The 17402-nt window shown below is 38.5% G+C and overlaps 1 protein-coding gene across 5 annotated transcripts in view; it reads right to left on the bottom strand.

The window, feature by feature from the left end:
- Positions 1 to 17402, bottom strand: part of UBE2K (ubiquitin conjugating enzyme E2 K) — a 60561-nt gene that overhangs the window by 34781 nt on the left and 8378 nt on the right. The window contains exon 2 of one of the 5 annotated variants that reach the window (XM_053922069.1): positions 7614 to 7718. The exons of the other annotated variants lie outside the window; for them this stretch is intronic. Within the exon in view, the coding sequence (XP_053778044.1) occupies positions 7614 to 7640 (27 nt within the window). The 5' untranslated portion in view covers positions 7641 to 7718. The remainder of the gene's footprint in view (positions 1 to 7613; positions 7719 to 17402) is intronic. 5 annotated transcript variants of the gene reach the window in all.

Genomic DNA, 17402 nt, shown 5'->3' on the forward strand with positions numbered 1-17402 from the left:
AAAAAAAAAAAAAAAAGGCCCAAATGACAGAACACTTCAAAGCTCCAGAAAAAATACAACTAAGCGAGGAAGAGATAGCCAACCTATTAGATGCACAGTTCAAAACACTGGTTATCAAGATGCTCACAGAATTGGTTGAATTTGTTTGAAAACCAGATGAAAAAATGAAGCCTATGCTAAGAGAAACAAAGGAAAATGTACAGGGAACCAATGGTGATGCGAAGGAAACTGGGACTCAAATCAATAGTTTGGACCAGAAGGAAGAAAGAAACATCCATCCAGAAAAGAATGAAGAAACAAGAACTTGGAAAAATGAGGAGAGGCTTAGGAACCTCCCGGACGCCTTGAAATGTTCCAACATCCGAATTATAGGGGTGCCAGAAGGAGAAGAGGAAGAACAAAAAATTGAAAACTTATTAGAACAAATAATGAAGGAGAACTTCCCTAATCTGGCAAAGGAAATAGACTTCCAGGAAGTCCAGGAAGCTCAGAGAGTCCCAAAGAAGCTGGACCCAAGGAGGAACACACCAAGGCACATCATCATTACATTACCCAAGATTAAACGCAAGGACCTACATCCAAGATTACTGTATCCAGCAAAGCTATCATTTAGAATGGAAGGGAAGATAAAGTGCTTCTCAGATAAGGTCAAGTTAAAGAAGTTCATCATCACCAAGCCCTTATTATATGAAATGTTAAAGGGAGTTACCTAAGAAAAAGAAGATCAAAAACAGGAACAGTAAAAATGACAGCAAACTCACAGTTATTAACGACCACACCTAAAACAAAAACAAGAGCAAACTAGGCAAACAGCTAGAACAGGAACAGAACCATAGAGAAGGAGATCACATGGAGGGGTGTCAATAGGGGAGTGGGAGGGGGAGAGGGGGGGAAAGGTACAGAGAATAAGTAGCATAGATGCTAGGTGGAAAATAGACAGGGGGAGTGTAAAAATAGTGTAGGAACTGTAGAAGCCAAAGAACTTATAAGTATGACCCATGGACATGAACTATAGGGGGAAATGTGGGAGGGAGGGGGTGGGCAGGATGGAGTGGAGTGGGGGGGGAAATGGGACAACTGTAATAGCATAATCAATAAATATATTAAAAAAAGAACAATGAGAAACATTTTAAGTTGTGACATGACAAACAGATCTGGGTCTTTATAATCTCTGTTATAAGGAGGGAAATGCCTACAGGGAGATTGAAGAAGATACACAGAGAAAGGTTAGAAATACAGTAAGAATGATTACAAAGTCCACTGAGGTGAAGAGAAGCAGATGAATTAAGACAGACTGTGTTAGCAGCCAATTTGGCACCAGGTGTTAGTTAGACTTTGGTTCAGCAACTTTAATACTAGAGTTCTGGCTAAGAAAGAATTCAGAGCCAAGACTCAAACTGTAAAAGGAAGTTTATTTAGAAAGCCACAGAGATAGAAGAAATGGGCTCAGGAAATGAGTTACAGAGGCAAAAGAAGGGCCCTTGGAACTTAGGGGAAAGCAGGACAGAGACACACACCTTGAGGGATAAAAGAGTGAGGAGACACAGGTGCTCAGGAAAAAAAGCCCTAGGAAAAGGAGGTGAGTTAAGGCACCTGTGCTCCACCCAAGTGGACAGCAGTGCTCTATCCTCAAGGCTTTCATCTGGAGGTCTCAGTGGAGTATCTCAACAGAATATTCATTAGCTTTCCCTCAAGGTCATAGTCTCCACTGATTAATCAGCACCAGGGCAACCAGTCATTAGTCACTGCAGCTGGTCCTGATGTCAACCATGGCATCTGCCTGGCTTTCTTAGGCCTGGAGCTGAAACACACCTGAGGCCTAGATGTCATCTCCAGGGGTTAATGCTGCAGGCAGTGTGGTCTTGCAGTGACTTGGAATTTTGCCCCTTGCTAGTCACCTGGGGCTCTCTGTTCTGGTGACCTTCAGTACCTGGCCCATCATTCCTGCTTTGCTCATACCTATCAAACTTCTTAATATAATTTGAAGTAAAATTTATAGGATTTAGTTATTATATACTAAAAGTGTATGATCTTAAGCAGGAAATAAGGATTATTCTTAGAGTTTTTGTTTTCAACTGTGTGATAAACTAAGATATGGAAATAAGAAATTGAGGGGTTAGGATTTGGGAAAGAGGAAAAATCAAGTTCAATTTCAGATATAATGAAAACAGGTATGAAATCTATATAAATTCAATGGGTCAAGTAGACTGCTGAAAAAAGGTCTACAGCTCAGGGTGGTCTAGGCTGAAGACATGTTGAACAAAACAGAAAAAAACCAGGACAGTCTGTTATCACTGGTACCAAAGGAAGAAAAACATTTCAGGGGCAGAGTAGTTAGCTAATGTTGATGAGAGATTAACAATGATAATAGTTAATACTTGCATAGCAACTTATAAGCAGTATTTTAACTGATTTAAACGTAATAACTCAACCCTCGTAACAATCTAATGTGTTTACCAACAAGGAAACTGAGTTACAAAGAGGTCACATAAGGTATTAGTGAAGCCAGGTTTAAAAAATGACTCACAAGCCAATCTATTTCATGGGCTCTAAGATACCATTAATGATAGGAGGCCCTGATGTATGCCATTAAGGAATAAACACTGTCACATTATCACACAATATTTCATCATTCAGAATTGCTATTTTACACTTAGTGAAAGAGACTACATTACACTTAAGGCTGCATTAAGAAAAAAAAATAAGCAAAATGGTTATTTTGTTCACACACAACATACTTCCAGAAGAAACTGGCAAAAGTGATTTCCTTAAGGTAGGAAAACAGAACTATGGATCTAGGGTAGATGGGAGACCATGGTGCTCTCTGAAAATTATTTTAAACACATATATATATAACTTTTGCTGCAAAACACATTATAAAGGCTGATGGACTGAGCAACATGGAGGTCTTTGCAAAGTTAAAAAAAAAATTACTGATACCTTGCCTTACATCAGAAAACAAGCAGAAATATAAAAAGTAAATAAGTATAATTTTAATCAGTGACCTCAACATTTCCAAGTAAAATGAACAAATAACCAGCAATTACTTATTAATAATAATTTATTAATTAGTACAACAGAAGCTTACAGGTACACTGATAATTTAAAAATAATCTCCTAGGGGAACACAAATTATTTTGGTAAATAGAACTGGCAACATATTCAATATGTCAATATCATAAAATAATTAAGAAAAAAGATGTCAGTACACAGCTACTTAAAAATACTCCAGTAATTTGTTCAGAAATCTCATAACAAAAATCAAAATTAAGAATTTATTTTGATATACATTTTTAATTTTTACTAATCAACATTAATGACATTTTTCTGTCAAAATTTAAATGACTATAAAACATTTCCATATACAAACTACATAGTTAGATGTCAAAAGGTTGTTCTTAGATGTCTTTGTTCACAAGTCTTGGGATAACTTCCCTTTAGAGTAACTATCATCACACAAAACTAAAACGCTTTTACTGTGGCCGTACCTGTTTGTATTTATTAAGTTCTAAAATGCAAGTTCCTGTATTTCCTAATTATATAAATGCTCAGAAAAGTTGTTAAAAGTTCTCCCTGGAAAACAGGATTAGGACTGAGGGGAAGAAGGGTGGATGGGTCTGAAACTTTTATTCTATAGTTCTACATTTAGAAATTTTTACAATAAGGACTTCTGGCCAAGATGGAGGCGTAGGTAGATACACTGTGCCTCTTCAACAATGAGGACAACAAATTTAAAAACAAAAAATAACCAGAAGTGGCAGAAAATATAACTTTATGGAAGTCTGACAACCAAGGAGTTAAAGAAGAAACATTCATTCGGACTGGTAGGAGGGACAGAGATGGGTAGCTGGGGCAGAGAGAACATGCAGCAAGGCTACGGTTGGAGGACTTGGCAGGCAGGCAGGCATCGGCTGGCAGAGGGGTCTCTCATCTGCGTGCAGATAAACCAGGAGGAACAATTGGGGAGCAAGGGTTCTAGAAACCAGGGTTCTAGCACAGGAAAAGAAAGCCTCAAAACCTCTGGCTTTAAAAATCTGTGAGGATTGCAGCAGTGGGAGAAACTCCCAGACTCACAGGAGAGTTTGTTGCAGAGACCCACAGGGTCCTAGGACATACACAAACCCACCCATCTGGGAATCAGCACCAGAAGGTCCCAGTTTGTTTGGAGGTAGTGAGGGAAGTTACTGAAAGCCAGCCGAGAGTGAGCAAGTGGCACTGTTCCCTCTCAGACCCCTCCCCCACAGACAGTACCACAATGCAGCGAAGTGGGTTGCCCAGCTCTGGTGAATGAATACCTAAGGCTCCTCTTTTTACTACGTAACAGCTGCACCAAGACAAAGAAACATGGCCCAAATGAAAGAACAGACCAAAGCTCCAGAAAAAAATACAACTAAGAGATGAAGAGATAGCCAACCTATCAGATGCAGAGTTCAAAACACTGGTAATCAGGATGCTCACAGAAATGGTTAAATATGGACACAAAATAGAAAAAGTGAAGGCTATAAAAAGTGAAACAAAGAAAAATAAACAGAGAACCAACACTGAAGGGAAGAAAACCGGGCCTCAAATCAATGATTTGGACCAGAAGGAAGAAATAAACATCCAACCACAACAGAATAAAGAAACAAGAATTCAAAAAAATGAGGAGAGGCTTAGGAACCTTGGGACAACTTTAAATGTTCCAACATCCAAATCATAGGGGTGCCAGAAGGAGAAGAGGAACAGCAAGAAATTGAAAACTTATTTGAAAACAAAATGAAGGAAAAGTTCCCCAATCTGGCGAAGGAAATAGACTTCCAGGAAGTCCAGCAAGCTCAGAGAGTCCCAAAGAAGGTGGACCCCAAGAAGCACACACCAAAGCACATCATAATTACATTACCCAAGATTAAAGATAAGGAGATAATCTTAAAAGCAGCAAGAGAAAAAGAGACAGTTACCCACAAAGGAGTTCCCATAAGACTATCAGCTTATTTCTCAAAAGAAACCTTGCAGGCAAGAAGGGGCTGGAAAGATGCAAAGCTTTCATTTAGAAAAGAAGGGCAGATGAAGTGCTTCCTAAACAAAGCTAAAGGAGTTCATCATCACCAAGCCCTAATTATATGAAATGTTAAAGGGATTTATTTAGGAAAAAGATAAAAACTATGAACCGTAAAACGACAACAAACTCATAACTATCAACAACTGAACCTAAAACAAAAACAAAAACAAACTAAGCAAACTATTAGAACAGGAATAAAATCATAGTTATGGAGATCATTTACAGGCTTATCAGCCAGGAGGGGGAAGAGGGAGAATGGGGGGAAAGGTATTGGGATTTAGAAGCATAACTGGGTAGGTACAGAATAGACAGGGGGATGTTAAGAACAGTATAGGCAATGGAGAAGCCAAAGAACTTACATGCACAACCTTAGACATGAACTAAGTGGGGGTGATTGCAGGAAGAAAGGGGGGGAACCGGGTGCAGGGGGATAAAGGAAGAAAAACTGAGACAACTGTAATAGCATAATCAATAAAATATACTTTAAAAATTATATTTATACTTAATCTCACACTAGTGACTACAGAAAACAAAATCTATACATTAATCACAAATTCCTTAACACTAAGGTAATCTTTTCTCAAGAGCCTATCTCTGCAATATCGAAGTTGATATATAGCAAACAACTTACATCATAGGTAATTTTCATTTACATATTGGAAAACCTGGAGGATACTACTGAGAATTCCCCAAAACCTGACTTCTGAGAGAACTGTGTATATATGAAGAAAATAATTGGCGATCTGGTGTTCCTGCCAATAGATTTCTACAGTAAAGTGTTGCTGTAGAAACAAAAAGAAAAAGAAAATTCATGGGCTCAGTTGCTAAAACAGAAATTAAATAAAAATAAAAGTAGGGAAAGGAAACGAAACAAGCCCTGGCTACTTGTGGCTCAGTGGATTGAGTGCTGCCCTGCAAACCGTACGGTTGCTGGATAGATTCCCAATCAAGACACATACCCTGGTTGTGGGCCAGGTCATTAGCTGAGGGTGTGAGAGAGGCAGCCGATCGATGTATCTCTCCCTCTCTTTTTTCCTCTCCCTTCCCCTCTCTCTAAAAATAAACGAATAATATATTTAAAAAAAAAAAGGCAGACAACTAACACTAAGGTAAGTCATACCCTGTATTTACTACATAATAACATCATAAGTAATCAATGAATTACAGTAAATAAAGGTTTTGTTAAAACCTTTGTGTTGTTCCACAACCTTCTGCCATCTTTCAGGCAACTTTATAATTCCATCTTCCCAAAACTTTTTACCTTTTTGAGCAAAGAACTGTACTAGGTGACTTTTGCAGTCGTCCAGGAAACTGACATTTTTTCCATTAAGACAGTTTTGTAAAGACCGAAAAAAGTGGAAATCCAAAGGTGCAATGTCTTGTGAATATGGCACATGAAGCAGAACTTCCCACTCAACCTGTAACAGTTTTTGTCTGGTCATCTATAGAGAACTGTTCCACACGTGGGAAATGTAGCCCAGCTCCCACTTGGAAAAGCCAGTGGGAGCGAGGTCCAACACACAGTACCCATGCCCATAGATAGGTGGTTCTCCTGTGGGGAATCAGGCCTGCATTGTGCCTAGGCTGCTATGAGACTTGCTTTTGCTAAGACTCCCTCACCCTGAATTGAAGCAGCAAATGTTTACTGAGTATCTTTAACTTCCTAAAGTCTGTGCTAAACCTCCCAAGTACAGAGTGTAACCAGTTTAACCACTTTCCCCCTTGAGCTTTAACATCCTTCTCTTTGAAGTAATTAGCAACATTCTATCCTTTGTTGTCTGTAAAAAGTAATCACCTACAGTGAACCTGTGCATAGTAAATGAGGACCATCCTCGATGTAAAGTGCCCAGAAAAGCAATAAAAAGCCTGTTCAGGCCAGGGTCGAGATCTCTTGGGCTCTCTCTGGTCCCCTCGCCCTCTCACTTAGAGAGCGGCCGTGCAGTCCTTTTTCTCCACAGGATTTCTGTAGTCCATGCGAATTTATCTATTTTGCCACAGCACACGGATTCCGTGGGCTGGGATCTACATCAGTCATCAAAGAAACATGCAGTCTTGCGTTATCCTGATGGAAGATTATGAGTTTTCTGTTAACTAATTCTGGACACTTCGTCAAATGCTGCTTGTAGGTGTTCTAATTGGGAGCAGTACTTGTTTGAATTAATCATTTGGTTTTCCAGAAAGAGCTCATAATAAAGGACTCCCTTCCAATCTCACCACATACACATCACCTTCTTTGGATGAAGACTGGCCTTTGGTGTGGTTGGTGGTGGTTCATTTCACTTGCCCCACAGTCTTTTCAATTCCACACTATTGTAAAGTATCCACTTTCCATCGCCCATTACATGTTTTAAAAATGTAACATTTTCATTACATTTAAGTAGAGAATCTCATGGGGAAATACTGTCAGGAAGGGTTTTTTCTGCTTAACTTATGTGGAACCCAAACATCAAAGCTATTAACATAACCAAGCTAGTGCAAATGCTTTTCAACACTTGATTTGGATATTTTGAGTATGTTGGCTATAACATTGATTTTTTCTCAAGTAATGTCTCCACTTTATGGTTATCAACTTTACCTGATTCACCTGACCATGGAGCATCATCCAGTGAGAAATCTCCAGCACAAAACTTCTCAAGGCACTTTTAACACATTTGATCAGTCACAGCACATTCTCCATACACTGGACCAAAAAAAATATTTTTTGCATTTGTTGCATTTTTACCTGTCTTGAAATACTAAGACATAATATGCCAAAAATGATGCATATTTTCTTTCATCTTCAATATTAAAATGCTACACAAAAATTCAGATTTGGTAAGTTTTAAAAAATGCACAGATATGACAGCTGTCACAATACAATCTAATAAAATTGTTTTGAATGAAGTTAAAGGCAACTAAGCACTACTAAAGCCAGCTTACAGAAAAAAACTGAACAAACTATTAGGCTAACCCAACCCAACAACCTACCTAAGAAAGTACTCTGGTCATAAAAGTATGGAAAGATCAGATACTACGACGCAGTAATTTACTTCCAGGCATCTCAGATAAACAAACTCAGATAAAAATTACTAAGTAAAGATATTCCTTTCAGTATACAGGGATGGGCAAAAGCATGTTTACGGCTGTGTACGCAAAATAGTTTATTCTTTTTATTATTCATTATTGTATTATTTTTCATACAACCAATTGTAAACATATTTTCACCCACCCCAATATATAGTGGGGAAAAAACAGAAACAACTTACAAATGTTCAACGAAAGAATGGTTTAGTCAGGTAATACTAAATATAAAAAATACATAAATTACACATTATTTAATTTAACTTTTAATATTTAAATTAAACACTAAATATTTAAAGAGAATATTCAGTATCACAAGGAAAACACAAGACACATTAAAGAGGAAAAAAAAAGATACATACTAAGATCCTGGTAAAAAGAAAAAAGGATATTAATAACAACAGCTATCTGTAGTTTGTGGGACTGTCACATGTTTGCCATCTCTGTACATTTCTTCCAAATTCTCATACAAGAGCAAGGATACAAGGGTTGTCTGTGTTTCAAATAAATATTACTAGACTATAACCCTTTATCCCCAGTCATACCCTTGATTTTGTTATCAACAAAAACTGTACCTTCCCCAAAATCCATTTCAAGTTTCTGATTGCCAACCTCTTCAGATTACGTTGACTTTAATATTCCACACCCAGCTACTAGCTGGTTTCATCAAAAGATCACCATTCTTTCTCATCACCAATCACTTCTGTCTTCACTTCCCTCCTCAAGGAGTTTACATTCCATGAGCATTCATTACAATTACTCCCTTGCAAATACTCTTGACTACCTTGATGCTCTTCTTCATGGTACTCCTAATGGCAAAGCCCCAAAGCTAGTTAAACTCATTCCACAATTAACTAAAAAAAAAAACCCTTGCTGTGTCTGCCCCAAGTAGCACTGCTGAGAGAAACAAACAAAATCATAACCATCATTAATTGATCTCATGCTCAAGTGAAGACCATACACACATATCAAATGGAACTTAACGTGACCCTAGGTGTCTGTTCCTATTAAAGAATAATCCTTCCACTATGCTAGGAATACCATCCCTCCATTCTTCTCAAGGATTTTACACCTTCAGTTAACCCTCCCCCCCTCTCTAGCATAATCAATTTCTCCCATCCATCAATATACAAACATATGCTAATATCTACCAGAAAAAAAATTTAAATATCTCTGAAGCCATATTCTTTTCCCATTCTCCCTTTCTTCTCTGTTCCTATCAAAGCAAACATTTTTAAAAGTTGATGATGTATGAATAGAGTTGTACACTTGAAACCTGTGTGGTTTTATTAACCAATGTAACCCCAATATATTCATTTTTAAAAAATGTTAAAAAGCCCTGGCTAGTGTGGCTCAGTGGATTGAGTGACAACCTGCAAACCTAAGGGTGGCCAGTTCAATTCCCAGTCAGGGCATATGCCTGAATTGTGGGACAGGTCTCTAGTAGGGGGTGCACAAGAGGCAACCACACACTGTTGTTTCTCCTCTTCTCTCCAAAAATAAATATTTTTAAAAAAATGTTAAAAAGTCAACCATACTGCCAGTTCCTCACCTTACTTCCTTTTAACCAACTCCAGTGATATCCATCTTCACCATTCCAATGAAAATATTCTAGTCAAGGTCACCAATAACCACCATGCTGGAAATTCAAGTCATTTCTCCCATTCATCAGCATGACAAAAGTTGACCACTCTCTTCTTGGAACTGTCTTCTCTTGGCTTCACTGACATCACTCTCTCTTGGTTGCTAACACATGACTAATACCTCACTCTCCTTATCCTTTGTTGGTTCTCCTTGGTTCAACTTCAGAATGTACTAGGAGCCTAGGACAAATACCAGGACTTCGTCCTAGACCATCTTCCTTTTCAAAACAAATTGTCCTAGAGTTAAGTGACCCAGTCTAAGCTTTACATATACCATCTATATTATCTATGATGCCAAATCTCTTTCCAGATCTGACTTCCAGATTCATATGATTCAACTGTTTATTCCCCACCTTAACATCAAACAGGAACAAAGCAAATTATCTTCCCCCCACTCTTTCTCATCTCAGAAATGAGTGCCACCATCTATCTAGTTGCTAAAGACAAAAATCTAGGTTTTTTTTTTACCTTCTTCATTTTCCCTCTGTACCATCAGCAAGTTCTAGTGACTCTTTCTACCTTTAAAACATCTCTCAAATACTTCTTCTTCTCTTCAGCTCCCTATTCAAACCTAAACCCAAGCTACAATCATCCCTTCCCTGGGATACCCAGAAAGGCTACCCAAATGATCTTTCTGAGTTCATTTCTATCCCTACCCCATGCCATATACAGCAAGTTGCCTAACTAACTTCTTGTCTCCTTCTTTCTTACTAATGAAACCCTGATTTTAATTGAGTAACAATGTGCTTGTCTAAAAGACATTTGCTAGCCTCTCTTAAATCAGGAAGAGATTATGACACAGTCCTTGATAAAAAATAAAATAAAAACAGGTTACTGGCCCTGGCTGGTGTGGCTCAGTGGATCGAGCGTCAGCCTGCAAACCAGAGGGTCGGTTCAATTTCCAATCAGGGCATATGTCTGGGTTGCAAGACAGGTTCCCCAGTGTAGGGTGAGCAAGAAGAAACCACACACTGATGTTTCTCTCCATCTTTTTCTCCCTCCCTTCCCCTCTGTCTAAAAATAAATAAAATCTTTAAAAAAAAAAACCCCCAAAACAGGTTACTGAATGGGGCTTCTTGAAAGCTCTTTAAAGGGAGAGAACTCAGTTGGCATGTGCCTTATGCCTTTCCCTTTCTGAAATTCAGACATGTTGTCTGGACCAATGATAGCGATTTTAAGAATTTCAAGACAAAGGTCAAACTCCTAAGAACTATAAATTGAAATTTAGGATAATCTATTAACACTGTAAAGCCCTGAACTAAGTAACCTGGCGACATTTCCCTCCAGACTCTTGCTTGTTTAAACTACCACCACCATTTCTCTTGTTACACCCAGCCGAACTCAACCCTTAATCCTTAAATCCTTTTTCCGCACATCTTCAGTTTCAATTAATTCTCCCCAAGGTAGCCAAGGTGGTCTTGATACTGATAGACAGGCCGTCTAGACTGCTGGGAGTGGGCTGAGTGTGAAGAACAGAAGGGGCTACCAGGGGAGGCAGAGCTAGGCCATGGAATGGAACTTGGGAGCCGCTTCTGCACCAAGCAACACCCCTCGAGTCACCAAGGGCGTGGCTAACAGTCAGATAATACCTTTAGAAACTGCCTAGCCATGGTGTGGGTCTGTGGTTCCCACTACATCATGAGGCTGAGGTAGGAGGAAGTTCTTACACTGAGCAATCACAAACCTAGCAAGATAACTGGTTAAGAGGGAAAAAGCCCTCCTACTCCCTTTGGATACCAGATTGGGGGTGGAACTAGGGGAACGCAGGTGCATGCACAATATAAGTTAAAATTGCAGGAGGGGAACATGCTAGATCAGAGAGCTAGACTCTGGCTGTTGAGTCTAGCTTGGGGAAAAGAAGGGAATGTTTGGGAGGTAGACCCACCCAAAGCACACGAAACTTTAGGAAGATAACTGGTCATTCTAAGGAAGAGTCTAATCAGTCCCACACCCAAAACTAATAAAAACCCACGGGAACAAAGAAACCGCTCTCTTGCTCATGGCTAGCTACTTGGGACCTGCACCCTGACGGTGTACTGGCGAGTCCTCTCCATGGGCCATGGGACTTTAGCAGTCACATGGTCCATGGCCTCCAGGAGGGAGTCTTTCACTCTCTCTTGCCAGTCAGCAGTGCATCCCTGCCCTCTCTGGCTCAAAAGTATGGTACCCTGTGGCCCTACGAGCTGCATGGCCAATGGCAGTACTGGCTACACCTTCTGGCTCCAGGAGGGAGCCTGAAGCCAGAGAGCAGCTGGGAACAATCTGAAGCTACCTGGATGACTGCTTAGTAGCTGCCTCAGGTTCCAAAGGATGGTACTTTAAAATAAGAGCAAAAATTCTGGGCACTGCCTTTTGTTTTGGTCTTGCTGAGGATGGCTGGGTTTTATCTGGGTTTTGTGGAGGAAATGAGCTTTGAGACAGGGAGTTCCCCACACTCCTAGACTGTTCAGCAGTTGAATAAAAACTTTCTTCCCTTCTCACCAGCATTTGCCTCACCATTTGCCTTTTGGTGGTGGTGGGCAGCTGAACCCCACTTTGGTTCAGTAACAATCTTTAAAAAAACACGAACTTTATCCTTTGCTTTAAATCCTTAAATGGCTTCCATAGTCACTTAAAATCTGAATCTCTTACTCTGGGCTTAGAAAATTTTATGTGATCTGGCTCCCGCCTACGTTTTCAACTTCATCTTGCACCATTCTCCTCCCTTACCTGTGGTACAATACTCCACCCTCAAGAGTCTCCTTTTGTTGATTAAACACAGCAAATTCTTTCCTACTTTAGGAGCTTTATGTTAACTGTTTCCTCTGATCTGAAATAATCTTCTCTAGAGACATGGCTTTAGCACTCAGCTATCAATCTAAGACTAAAATCCCCAGAAAGTCCTTTTCTGAAGACACAATCCACCAATTAATTTCATCTGAACAATATTTTATTTCTTGGTGATGAATTTATCATGTACTTGTCTGTCTTCTCTTGCCATTCATCACTATGACCCCAGCACATATCATGGTGCCTACCATAGAGAGAGCCCTCAAATACTTGTTAAATAAAGAGTTGTTGGTACTTACAATACACAGATAGATGTGCCATGATGCCTACCCTTGAGAAGCTCAAGAGTCTAGTAGGAAAAGACAGCTCTGAATGACTAAAAAACATTTAAAATTATAGATTTGGGATTAAAACCACATGGTAATATATTCAAAGCTCTTACAAAAAAGACAACTTCTAAATATGTGTATATATGTACATACAGAGAAAAAACAATGGAAGGAAATACCAAAATTAAGATATACCTCTGCATATTTGAAATATTTCACAGACTACATAAAAATATTTTAAAGACAAGAATTATCCCTGGGGCTGGGATTATAGATAATTTTAACTATAATATACTTTCCTGTATTGTCCAAAATTCAATAATGAGCAAACATTTACTTTTATATTCACAGAAATTAGCTATTTAAGAGGAAAAGGCAATTAAATTGCTCTACATTCTTGACTGTGTAATAGTTATTAGCTCTCTATATGCATACTAGAGTTGATATTCTAATGTATGACAAAGTTAATTCCAATTTATTCTCCTAAGCATCAGTTTAAGGGCTATTCCCCAGGAACATTTTCCCTGAGGTTAGGTTACCCCACCCTCACAATTCTTACTTAATCACAACAAACACATATAATTAATTAGCTACTTAATGTCTCATTGCCTTACTGAACCATAATTTACTCTACAAGGGCACGAACCATGTCTATCTTATTAACAACACAGGTGCCATTCAATAAATATTTGCTGAATAAATAAATAAAGAAAAAGGTAAAATTATACTAAAGAGTTAAAACATAGGGATACAGATGTCATCATATACAGGATGGAGCAAAAGTAGATTTATAGTTGTGAGTACGCGAAACAGTGTTTATTCCAGTATTATTTTCCATGCAAACAACTGTAAACCTACTTTTACCTCACCCTGAATAATACTAGTAGGCACTCTTGAGATCTTCATAAAGGGAAAACTACAAAATAAAGCCCCCAAAACCACAAACAAACAAATAAAAAAACTCCTTTCCCATCATCTTATTTCCCAGTTTTTAGCTTAAGCATTTTATTATCCCTATACAGGACCCAACTACATTACTAACACTTAAATTTAGAGAATAAACCCAACTTCACCAGGAGGCCTCCTTTATCAACATAGTCAACTCTCCTTCCTAGTCCTAGACACAAAATAAAGTGGTATTACTTTCATAGTGGTTTGGGATAAGCTTTCCCAGGAGCATAAGAAAATCCTTAATCTCATTCAGGAAAACAAGTGCCTCTGACTTACCAGGCAATGTGCTAAGCCATGGAAAATTAAAAATAAGTAAGATAGGTCTCAATCCTCAACGACTCACACTCACAGTTCCTATGAGCAGATGGAGATAAAGCATCTAAATAAACAGCTAAAGATATAATCCATGTACGATCCCACAGACATAAAAAAAATGTCTTACATACATAACCACCTAAAAATCTCACCCAAACACCAATGACCTAGTAATATACCACTCTCAGATATACATCCAAATCTTATACATGTGCACCAGCAAGAAACTAAAAATAAATGATTATACAATAGACAGATGCATAAACTGCAGTATATTTTTTATATGAAGGAAGTACTACAGAGTGGTATTAGAAAAATTAAATGTTTTATCACTGCTGAAAAGCAACAGTATTAGACAATCCACAATTGAATATGCCAGTGCTGAATAGGATAGGTAACATGAAACAAAGAAAACCTAAAAGTAAAGCACCCAGAGTCACTTGAGAGAAAAGACTACATATACTAGCCCTGCATTTATAATTACTAGGAAAATCCATAATCACACGAAGACTGAAAATAATTAACAGAGTAATATAGGCCTGCCCTAAACTTAGGCAAACAGCACTTTCAGCAGCAGCTCCAAAAAAATCAGATACTGTATTTTTCGGACTATAAGATGCACCCCCCCATTTGGGAGGAAAATAGGGGTGCGTTTTATAATCCAAATGTAGCTTACCTGGCTCGCTGGGAGGTGGGGGGTGGAACGGGGTCACAGGAAGCTGGAGCAGGACCACACTTTTTGCTTCAAAAATTTTTCCCTATTTTCCTCCTCTAAAACCTAGGTGCATCTTACGGTCCAGTGTATCATATAGTCTGAAATATACAGTACTTAGCAAAAATATTTTGGTGTACTTTGAATGTTACTAAGCCTACTACATTTCAGGCACCAGGCAAGATGCTGAAGAGAAAAAGATGAATTAACAATCCTCAAAGAACCCTGGCGGCACAGCTCAGTTGGTAGAGTGCCGTCTGGATACACCAATGTTGCGGGTTAGATCTCAGGTCAGGGCACATAGAAGAAGCAACCAATGAGTAGACGGAACAATGAATTTGTCTGTCTGTCTCTCTCTCTCCCTCCATATCTCTAAAATCAACAAATAAAATTTTTTAAAAAAGAAAGAAAAGGCCCTGGCTGGGCGGCTTAGTTGTTTAAGAGCACCATCCCAACGTGCCAGGGTTGCAGGTTTGATCCCTGGTTAGAGCACATTCAAGAGTCAACCAGTGGTGGTGGGATAGCACACTGATGTTTCTCTCTGTTTCCCCTCACCCACCTTCCTCTCTCTAAAATCAATCAATAAATTTTTTAAATTACAAAAAAAAAAAAAAAAAAGTACTCAAGGAGCACAATAATCTACCAGAAGCAGAAAGACATACCCACTCTAATAAAATTCTAACAAAGTAATACTGGAGAACAGAGGTAAACTGTGAATTAAAGTGAGGCTTATAAGGAGTGGCATTTTAGGACTGGTAAATTTCAAAAGGCAAAGAAAGGAGGTAAGAGCTTATTCCAGGAAGACAGGACAACTAAATAGCAAGCAATTTAGCATAGTTAAAGGTCTGAGGGAGAGTTAGGGTCTCAGATACATGTAAGCATTCAAACTGCTTTGAGACGTGACAGGAAATAGGTCAGAAAAGACAGGCTACAACAACAGTATAAAGGTTTTAACTGTGTAATAGGCAGTGAAGAACCTAAAATAAAATTACATGGTCATATTTCAAATCCAGGAGCATGGCACCAGAAGAGGTGACCAGAGGTTGAGAGAGACTAGAGGCAGGAAATAATTGTAAATAAGCAAACTATTGTAATATAAGTAGTCCATCTGAGATACGAAATCCTGACCTAGGGTGATTTAACAAAAGGAATGCAAAAGAGAAAACAAAGATCCCAGAGATAAATGGAGGAGGAAGAGGGATTAAATCACTAATAAAAAGGGCAGTAAAAGAGATTGAAGAAAAACCAGAGAAGCAGTATCAGAGCAGCCCAAAGACAAAAACTCTGAAATGGAAATGCTAAAGAAAGGTGTACAAAATGGACAACTGCTGAGCAATTACTCAGCATTCGACATTTTGGAAGATACTGGTAATGCCTGATGCAGGTCCAATATAATATGGGAGAGTCTTTATTACAATCAAAGTAGGAAAAAATTTCTTACACAAAATATATAATGCACACCATAAAAGACAGAAAAAAATGACCACTTTAAAATTAAACTTTGGTACAATAAAGGATATGATAAAATTAAGTGAAATAACCCTATCATATAAAAGGATAAGTAACATTCAACAGAGTAGTCAAATTCATAGAGACAAAAAGTAAAATGGTGATTGCCCGGGACCTGGCTTAGAAGGGAATTAGTGTTTAAGGGGTACAGAGTTTCAGTTTGACAAGATGAAAAGAGTTCTGGAGATGGATGATGGTAATGGCTACATGACAGTATGAATATACTTAATGCCACTGCAATTGTTTACTTAAAAATACGCAAGGTGATAGCCCTGGCTGGGTAGTTCAAAGTTGGTTAGAGCGTCATCCCAGTACACCAAGGTTATGAGTTCAATCCCTGGTCAGGGCACATATAAGAAGCAACCAATAAAGGCGTAAGTAAGTGGAATAACAAACCAATGTTTTGATGTTTCTCTCTGTCTCTAAAAATTAATTTTAAAAATAGGTAACAAATGCAAACACTAAATTTGCAAAAGAAAGCTTAATGGCCAATAAGTACAAAAATATGCTTAATATCTCTATTGGTTAGGGAAATGAAAATTAAAATAAGCTATCATTCATATGCATCAGACTAACACAAAAATCTTAGATCATTAGAACTCATGCACTGCTAGAGGGAGTGTAAACTGATATAATCATTGGGAGAACAATGAAGCAATATCCAGTGCAGAAGACAAAAATACTCATGCTACAATTCCACCTCCTAAAAAACTTCAAATACTCATGCTACAATTCCACTTCCTGGAAAACCTCATATGTGCCCCCAAAAAACATTTGTAATCATGTTTAAGGCATATTTTTAATAATAGCTAAAAACTGGAGCAACATATCATATATAAAATGAATTTAAAAACTGTGACATAGAGCCCTGGCTGGTGTAGCTCCGTGGATTAAGTGAAGACCTGCAAAACAAAGGGTCACCAGTTCGATTCCCAGTCAGGGCACATGCCTGGGTTGCAGGCCAGGTCCCCAACAGGGGGCGTGTAAGAGGCAACCATACATTGATGTTTCTCTCCCTCCTTTCCCTTCTCTCTAAAAGTAAATAAAGAAATAAAAATCTTAAAAAAAAAACTGAG

This window comes from Desmodus rotundus, chromosome 4 (assembly GCF_022682495.2).
Source record: "Desmodus rotundus isolate HL8 chromosome 4, HLdesRot8A.1, whole genome shotgun sequence".
NCBI lineage: Eukaryota > Metazoa > Chordata > Mammalia > Chiroptera > Phyllostomidae > Desmodus > Desmodus rotundus.